At 30.5% G+C, this 9,767-nt stretch overlaps 1 protein-coding gene across 1 annotated transcript; it reads right to left on the bottom strand.

Moving 5' to 3' along the window:
- Positions 1 to 2,329: 2,329 nt before the first annotated feature.
- Positions 2,330 to 8,074, bottom strand: LOC101489824 (uncharacterized). The gene is made up of 5 exons (XM_004515144.4): positions 7,825 to 8,074; positions 7,582 to 7,723; positions 6,154 to 6,380; positions 5,445 to 5,702; positions 2,330 to 2,831 (listed from the first exon to the last, which is right to left on the bottom strand). Exons 1-5 carry the CDS (start codon positions 8,032 to 8,034, stop codon positions 2,526 to 2,528), a joined length of 1,143 nt encoding a protein of 380 aa, XP_004515201.1. The 5' UTR covers positions 8,035 to 8,074; the 3' UTR covers positions 2,330 to 2,525.
- Between the last annotated feature and the right edge of the window lie 1,693 nt (positions 8,075 to 9,767).

Here is a 9,767-nt window from a genome sequence, read left to right as displayed (position 1 = left end):
GCTCTTGGTTATGATTTTAGGGTTAGAGTAAGTTAGTTAAGGAAGAAGAAGAGTACCGATTCTTTAAAATGTGTTTATTGAGATTTTTTTGAGGTAAATACACAACTCTAGTAATAATAATGAATCTTTAGAAAAATGTAATTTTGTTTAACAATCTTATTTTGGTGCTTAAAGTAGTTTTAAATGATTTTTATGGTTTTTTAGAGTTAGCTAAACTTTAGAATAATTTTTTTAAAGTATTGAGAATATTTTTTATACTTACATTTGTTAGTTGAAGTCTTGCCGGCTATTCTGGGAGTTGTTTTAGAATAAACTTAGTCAATTCTCTATAGGTGTGAGTAGACGACGATCATTTTCACACCTTTTTATTATGCTACAATTGTTATTTTACATGTTTTTTATGTTAAAGTATTTATTTGAAAATTGAGAAACACAACCTTTGAATTTTTTTTCTTCTCGATTTCATCCTAGTTTTTGTTATATAATATGTTTATAGTTTCACTTATTTAAGAGTTATAAATTATTTAAATATTGAATTGATATACATTTGAGTATGTTTTTCACGAGTTACAATAAAATGAGAAATGATATTTAAATATGTGTTTTTTTGGAAATCATTATAATTATGAAATCGTTGACGGAGGTAAGTGCACCTAGTTACATGGTTTTCATTGGGCATAGTTATCCGTTAGATGGAGCCGACCGTATGAGATATGTCATCCTTAAGAGGATAGGGTTATCAACGAGATGTAAGCTCCCTAATTGATATGTTATGATGCGTTGTGAGGTTGAGAGGAGATGATTATTCGTTAGATGAAGTCACCCCTAATGGAAAGGTCACCCTTAGGAGGAGAGGGATACAATGAGATGAAACCGTCTCTTGGTTTTCAAAAAGAAACTATATTTTTACTTGTTTTATTTTTTATGTTTTTTTTTAAGGTTGTTCATTGTGATTTCACTTTATGAATTGGATTTTAAATATTTTTACCTAAACAAATTAATTATAAATTTAATGATTTTATCATGTATATATTTTATTTGAGAATTATCCATATTTTAGGTAGTGTTATTTAACATAATTGCCACAAAATTGTAAAACAATTAATCGTGCCTTTTTGTGTTTTCCTTATAGTTGGTAGTGGTTGTCTTCTCCTTACTAAATCTTTGTGACTTACCCCTTCATATTGTTTTTTTTCTTTTTTTTCTTTTCCAGATTCACAGGCTGCTGAGGCAAGCTATTAATAGATTCAAGTCTCGATCAATTTTTGGGTATGCCTATTTGATCGATGACCCTTCTGTTAAGTATCTGTTGAGTTGTGATGTATTTTACAGTTATTTTGAGGCTAGAAATTCATTTGAGAATGTATTAAATATTTATATTCGCTTTTTGAAATATTGACTGAATTAAACATTTGAAACAAGATTTTAAAATTTGAAAACGTTGAAGTTACATAAGATACTCTTTCAAAATCTCAAAATATTATATATATTTTTAAATGGTTATTTAAAACTATGAAAATTACTTAATTGTTAAGTTAATTGATAAACTTGCCAAACTAAAAGTATAACTTATACGTCGATCACAACGTTCGGTTTTCAAGTTCGGTTTTCCGGTCGTGACATTACACCTCTATTTTCTGTTATTTTCTTTTTCTTAAATCTGTGCAATATGTTGACTCATCTTTGTCACCTGGTTGAAGAGTATAATTTGAGCAAAAACAAAGCCATTGATTTAAATTATACTATTGAATATCATGACCATGATAACATTTAATTGCAGTTTTAGACATTTATATTGCAGTTTTAGTTCTTTTATTTTTACTAATTTACAAAATTGATTTTCATATTTTCAAATTTGAAAATTTAAATATTTCATTCTAATTTTTTAATTAAAAAATAACGATGTAATATGTTTTAAATAATATGACATATGATATGTTGATATAAAATAGTTAACACCTATGAAATCACAATAAAATCTTCTAAAAACTTATCTTTCCAACTTAAAAAAATTTCATTTTTGTAATTTGATTAATGACATATAAATAATTAGTGCATCTAGATAGTTTTATATCATGAAATCATATGTCACATCATTTAAAATATCTCAAATCGTCATTTTTTGTTTAAAAATCTGAAGGAGAAATAAAACTGTAAATTTTTAAAATAGGAAGGTCAATTCCATGAATTAATAAAAATAGATAAATCAAAACTGCAATTAAACCAAAAAGTTATTTGAGATTAATTGACATACACTGTTTATGTAAAATATTTTATACCGTCAACAAATCACAACCATTCGCATGTATAATTTTAAAAATCATTATAGTTAAAATCAAATATTTTCAATGATATAATTAACTGTCCGTGTAAGCGACCATTATATTGACATTGTATATAAATAAAATCTTAATTATTTAAACACAAAATCAAACATTGCCTTTTATTAATAAAAAAAACAAAACAGTTCCTTTCAATAGGTAATAACTAGTACTTGGTGTTTAATACCAAAATACAACACAACCTTATGGTATCAACACAACAGATCCAGAGGTCTTCCGATTCTCCAAGTCTTCATGTGCTTTTGCTGCCTCAGACAATGGATAAGTATGATTTACTCTCACTTTCAAGACACCAGAAACAACATTAGCAAACACCTCTCCAGCAGACTTCAATAACTCGTCGCGAGTGACAACATACTGAAATAGGGTTGGCCTTGTCAAGTACACTGATTTTGCAGATAGGGAAGACAATGGAACTGGATCAGGTGTGCCGGATGACTGCCCGAAAGTGACCATGTAGCCTCGACGCTTCAAGCACGCCAAAGATCCCTGTACATAATATCATAGAATATTATCAACAAAATCTATACATAGTAAGAAAAGTTTTTTCCTAAGTGCCTGCTTGAATTGACTTATTTGAGCTTATCTACTGGCATATAAACACTTGTGAAACTGTTTAAGAAAGGTTATGGAAAAAACTTAAGACATGTCCATAAAATGTTATTAGCTTATTTCAAAAACTCTTCAAGATAGCTTATAAAAACAGCTTATGGATTATATGAAAACAGTTTTGACTTTTTTTAACTTTTGTTCTAGAAATAGTTTATACATAAACATTTATATGATAAGTGCTTATGGTATAACACTTAATTAAGCTGTCTATTCAAACAGAGCCTTAAGAAAAGTCTTCCCTAATGACACAACAGAATTTCCCACCATTTTTTCCCAGATCCGTGCAAGAGCATGAAATTTTTACTAGTAAGCTGCTAAGTTTCTTCTACATTATTAATTTGACAATAATCCTTGAACATCAGGGCCCTAATCTATTGATTAAAATCAGCCTGTCAATTTTTGCTCTTTACATTTACCAATTGATGTTAAGAATTGAAGCTAATCTTGATAAATACAAATATCCGCCTTCACATTATCATGTCTTAAAAACTCATTGAGAAACAAAATGTGTTAACAATTTGAATTGATTTATAAATTAAATAACAGATTAATATAGAATTGTTCAATTAGAACTGAGTTCATAAGTAGATTTGGATGCAAAGTTCTGTATCTAGGATCTAATTGGTGATTGTTGATGCTAGTTTAATTAATTAATTAATGAACAATGGATCAACTGAATTATAAACCTAACTGCATTTCTAGATACCCAATTATTATATCAGAAGGAGCACATAAAGAATCAGAAAAAAAAAAAAAAACCTTTTTAATGAAACTGCTATGCAAGACAATATTAAAACTTAAATACCCTACTTGGTCAGTTGATCTCTAGAATTGTTTAACCGCATCAACCTAGTCCCCTATATTATCAATATTCCAAAATGAGTCATAAAATTGCAAAATATTAACAAGTTCGTCCCTACATTAGTATTTGCAGGACTATTTTGGAATATTAGTAAAGTGAGGGACTATATTGATACAATCCTACAATTTCAGGGACCAAATTGAGTATTAGTAAATACCCTAATTTGTCCCTGACTTTTGACACTTGCATCATTCTAGTCCTTCACTTTATCCTAATTCTAAAATAGTCCCTCAAATTATCAGACGTTTATCAACTTAGTCCTTCCGCCAGCCTCATCAATTATCAGACGTTTATCAACTTAGTCCTTCCTCACACTTTCATTAATTCCTTTCACATTCTCCCCTTTTTTGTTAGTCATCTGAAGTGAACAATTTGAATCACTAAACCCATTATCAATTTTATGCTTATTACTTTTCCTATTTTAGGAGATGTTGCATTAGCTTTACTACTCTTTTCTCCAACCTCTCTCTTTCAATGTTTCTTCCTTTGACAACAGTTGTGTGTTTGCATAGCCTTGCTCTTTTAGATGTCTCCTTTCTTCTCTCTTGAGTAAGTTTGGAGTATTGATTTGAATGTTTTGGGCCACAAATAAGTAATAACCCTTATTTGGAATTAATACTTGGGTGTGTTATAATGTAACCTAGCTCTTGCTACACTTTAGTGGTACATAATATAATGGAATAACACATTGCATAGTTGTTGTAACACGCTATGCAACATATGAGACTATAGTTAAAATATTAGCTAACACAAAATAAAATGAAAAAGTAAAGTTAAAAGTGTACTTAAGCAACTAAGCTTTGTTATTGTTGCAATTTAACATCGTAGTGTACTCACTATGACCCAATATTCTCTATTATATACTTTTTTTTCAGCATCCCATTTTCAATGTCATGTGTGCATTCTTCATGCATGTCAAACTTCCTTGAGTGTTTTGGGTCATAAACCTTGGCTTAATTTGAAGAACTAGCACACGGGAGATTCCTGTGATAAATGTAAACCCTGACTACTACACTTCCTACAAAGTTTGGCATGCTGTGGAGCAAGTGCAAACTATAATTATGTGGAGTTCAATAATTGGGTTTGCTTTTTCATTAATACTAGGGGTATAATTGTTGTAACCCCTGGAGAATATTTATTTTTGTGAGCTGGTCATATTAGGTGCAAATGACAATGTGAAAGTTGTGGCATTTATCGTAGTGTTATCCTCCTTGGCACTAATGAATGAAGATGACTGCCAGAAGCAAAGAGTGTATGAAAGAAATGAAGGAGTGTGAGAAGAAACAAAGCCATAAAGTCTTGTGATGTGTTTATACCAAGTGTTGAAAAATATTACATTGTTTCAAAATAGTCCCCAATATTTCGTCTATGTGACATTTTAACGTGACAAATTAGCAAGGTTAATTTTGTTAGTTGACCGGGACTGACAGATGCACTAGGTTGATTAACGTTGAGAAACGTGAGGGACTATTTTTGAATTATGATAAAGCAAGGGACTAAGTTGATACGTGTCAAATTCAGGGAGAATTTTGGATACTCAAATTTAATATTTAGCTTTTCCATTCAAGTACTCAACCATTTGATTTTTTTCACTTGGATGTAGTAGTATAGAATAGATCAAGTACTACCTCAAAGGTATCCTTTCCCACAGAATCATAGACAACTTCAACTCCATCGCCTGATGTAATTTCATTCACGCGGGTCACAAAATCCTCTTCTTTATATAATATCACATGATGGCAGCCATCCTCCTTGGCTTGAGCTGCTTTCTCTTCATTGGATACAGTTCCTATAACAGTTGCACCAAGAGCATTTGCCCACTGACACAATAGGGATCCAACTCCACCAGCTGCGGCATGGACAAGAACTGTATGACCGGGTTCAACCTGCAAAGCGAAAAGCAAAATGGATAACAAAACTACTAAACAAAATCTAGATTAGCAAATGCTAACATAAATAACAAAAAAGGCTTCTTCAAATATGATCATAAAAATTTAATGGCTTTAATGTAGTTTTGGTCCGTCTATTTTGTTTCAATCATGATTTTGGTCCTTTCTTTCTAAATTCATGATTTTAGCACCCCAGTTTTTAAAATGAATTGCTTTTTCCTCACATACTAATTTTCTCCATGTCATCAATTCATTTGTCACATAAATATCCCATTTTCCAAATCATTAAAATTTAACACCAAATGCTGATGGAGAAAATGTCAGACAATTTGAAAATTGAGAGACCAAATTCTTGAATTTAAAAATGAAGGAACCAAAATTGTAAAAGAGTCAAAATAGGGAGACTAAAACATATTTAAGCAAAAAATTAATTTATTGTGTAACCAACCTTGAAGCAACTTCGGAGCAAAACCTGAGCTGTCATGCCCTTCAGCAAGATGGATGCTGCAACAGTTGGTTCAATGGAGGAAGGGATAGGGACTACTCTATTTGCAGGAAGAATCTGCTCTTCAGCATATGAGCCCATTGGTTGACCGGCATAACCTACAAGGTCTCCAACCTGTATACCAGTGGGTCCAGCGCCCACAGCAGTCACAATGCCAACAGCCTCCATGCCTGCCACATTAAATTGAGAAAATAACTCACTCAATATATGATATCTTGGGATGGATATACATTACAATGAAATGTTAAAAAAATTCCTCATCAATGCATGTGTTCATTTGTATATAAAGAGCCAGTGTGGATAAACTTAACAATGAGTTTTTTAGACTGTAATTTCTTGTAGAAATTGCAATTAACTTCTCCATCTTAGCTTATTTAGAAGCTCTCTTATTTAACTTCTCCAGAGAGAAGTACAAACTTAAAGAGACTTCTTTATAAAAGATAACCAATAAACTTAATTTAATTGAGAAGTTCAGATAAACTAAAAAGTAAAAGTTAATCCAAAACAGGCCAAAAATGGTTGCTTAGCTCCAAATAAACCAGATACATAACAAGGGTAAATAAGAGTCATTGACTTCAAACATATTTATTAGTACAAGTATTTAGTGCTTCAAAGTTAAACAAAAGTTGTTCTTTTATGTTAAGATAAAGGGTTGGGATTCAGATGCCATCGAGTTGCTTGAATCCATTTGCTGAAAACTATCGTAAAGGTATTTTTATAAGCACACTCAAAACACTTACGCAAGTGCTTATAATATAAGATAAATGCACATAAGCTGTAAATTAATCATTCCAAACACACTCACATGATTTTCTTTGGAGTAAAAAGAAATTTTACTCCTTGAAATTGTAAGGGTCAGTAAATTTAGTTCTTCAGATTAGCGAAATAGCTATTTAGTCCCTTAAATTGAAAAAAAAAAAATCAATTTAGTCATTTTTCAAATATTGCCCTATAATTTTAAAGGTTCTCTGCTTGTTTTGATGTAGCAAAAGACTATCTCGGTCAATATGTATGTCTTTTATTGGTTTTGATAAATTTTTACGAAAGAAATATTTAGATTGAGAGACTAAATTGATATTTTTTTTAATTCAAAAGAATAATTTGCTACCAACGAGAATTGAGTCTAGCGGAAGGGGCTAGACTTGACAGTATGGTGAACTTGAATTCAATAGTTGAAAGAGATACACAGATTTAGTGTCTGACACGCCTCAAATAGAATTACTTATCATTTGCTATTTGTAAATTCGACAGACTAAATGGACCGATCAATCCATACAAATTCAAGGACTAAAATTGACTATTTACTAGTTTTCTTTGGTTTAATAAAGTAAATAAAATAATACAATTTAGTGTAGAAAACAATGAGTTCACCTGGAGTGAAGGGAAAAGAAGGAGCATTGTAAACTCCTTTACGAAAATAAACATCAATAAAATTAACCCCAATAGCTTTGTTCCTCACACGAACTTCTCCTTCTTTAGGCTCTCCAATTTCCACATCCTCCCATTTCAAAACCTGTATTCCATATTACATCACATCACGTGATCTTGTCAATTCAAGTCACGTGCGAACAAGTAACATAATTATTCAACAAAGAAACATAATTATTTTTTTACCTGAGGGCCACCGAGTTCATGAACTCGAATAGCTTTCACCATTTCTGATGATGATGAAAATGCTTTTGTGACGAGTGATGATTTTACTCTGACTCTTGTCAAAGGGGAAGAAGAAGATGAAGAGAAAGAGGGAGAAGGGGTTTTTGGTATATGTAATAGAGAGTGACGAAGAAGGTTCTGGTTGTATTTGAACAAGATGGACAATGACATTTGCTTTTTTGGTTTTTCCCAATTTCGATTTTCTATTAATGTAATCAATAATCTTATCAAGACCACTAATGAAATCTTTATCGGTTATTTTGAGGGCTTTTATTAGGCAAATACTGTGGCACTCTGAATTTTTAACATATTAAAAATTTAAAATGCATTGTCTTTAAATGTTTATTATGGTAAGGTAAAATTAATTTAAATTGAGTAAACACCTTTTTTTTAATCGGTTTGTTGTACATTGAAACGCACTGTCTTGTTAAAACATTAATAATAATAATAAGTAAATAAAACAAACCAAACCAAACTCCACTCTTCCTTCGCCTTTTCCCTCCTTTTTCTTTGTCTCGTCAACACCAACCCCTTCCTCATTTTTTATTTTTTATTTTATTTTTTTCTTCTTGCTTCTTTTTATCCCAAAACACAAACTTTTTTCTTCTTGCTTCTTTTTATCCCAAAACACAAACTGCACACATAAACTTTCAACCATTAAAATGAATTTATTATCTTTAAAAATATAATTTTTCATACTCCTTCAAGTGATATTGATTAGGATTTTGGAATTAGAGTTAGTGAGTTAAGAAATAAGAAGAGTATCCATTCTTTTAAAGGTGTTTATCGAGACTCTTTGAGATAAATACACAACTCTAATTCTAAGAATTAATCTCTAGAAAAATATAGTGTTGTTTAAAAATCTTATTTTGGTGCTTAAAGTAGATTTAAATGATATTTATGGTTTCTTTGAATTAGCTAAACTTTAGAATAATTTTCTAAAGTGTTGAGAATATTTTTGATTATTAGATTTGTTAGCTGAGGTCCTGCCTGCTACTCTGAAAGTTGTTGGAAAACAAACTTAGTCGATTCTCCATAGTTGTGAGTAGATGATGATCATTGTTATATATTTTTATTATGCTATGATTATTATTTTACTTGTTTTCTATGTTAAAGTAGTTATTTAAAAATTTAGAGAATACAACATTTGAAATTTTCTCGATTTCATCCTTTATTTATGTTCACAGTCTTTGTTATATGATATGTTTATAGTTTGATTTATTTATGAGTTATAAAGTATTTAAATATTGAATTGATGTACATTTGAATATGTTTTCCATGAATTACAGTGAAATGAGATATGATCTTTAAACATGTGTTTTGGAAATCGTTGTTATAATTATGAAATCATTGAAGGAGGTAGGTGCACCTAGTTACATCGTTTTGATTGGAGATAGTTATCCGTTAGATGAAGTCGCCCCTATGAGATATGTCATCCTTAGGAGGAGAGAGCTATCAACGAGATGTAAGCTCCCTAATCGCCCCTAATTTTACCTTTTATTAGGCAAATACTGTGGCACTCTGAATTTTTAACATATTAAAAATTTAAAATGCATTGTCTTTAAATGTTTATTATGGTAAGGTAAAATTAATTTAAATTGAGTAAACACCTTTTTTTTAATCGGTTTGTTTTACATTGAAACATACTGTCTTATTATAACATTAATAATAATAATAAGTACATAAAACAAACCAAACCAAACTCCACTCTACCTTCGCCTTTTCCCTCCTTTTTCTTTGTCTCGTCAACACCAACCCCTTCCTCACTTTTATTTTTTTATTTTTTTTTTCTTCTTGCTTCTTTTTATCCCAAAACACAAACTGCACACATAAACCTTCAACCATTAAAATAAATTTATCATCTTTAAAAATATTTTTTTTCATACTCCTTCAAGTGATATTGG

The sequence above is a fragment of the Cicer arietinum genome, chromosome 6 (assembly GCF_000331145.2).
Source record: "Cicer arietinum cultivar CDC Frontier isolate Library 1 chromosome 6, Cicar.CDCFrontier_v2.0, whole genome shotgun sequence".
NCBI lineage: Eukaryota > Viridiplantae > Streptophyta > Magnoliopsida > Fabales > Fabaceae > Cicer > Cicer arietinum.
Note: the sequence above shows the minus strand (reverse complement) of the source record. Positions and strands in the feature narration are given on the sequence as shown.

What these genes read in the sequence shown, in the direction of transcription:
- LOC101489824 (XM_004515144.4), bottom strand. Translation starts at nt 8,034, where the DNA reads ATGTCATTGTCCATCTTGTTCAAATACAACCAGAACCTTCTTCGTCAC. An exon ending in ATGAACTCGGTGGCCCTCAG is followed by an intron (nt 7,724 to 7,824) that starts GTAAAAAAATAA and finishes TATGGAATACAG; the next exon opens with GTTTTGAAATGGGAGGATGT. An exon ending in TTCTTTTCCCTTCACTCCAG is followed by an intron (nt 6,381 to 7,581) that starts GTGAACTCATTG and finishes TTAATGTGGCAG; the next exon opens with GCATGGAGGCTGTTGGCATT.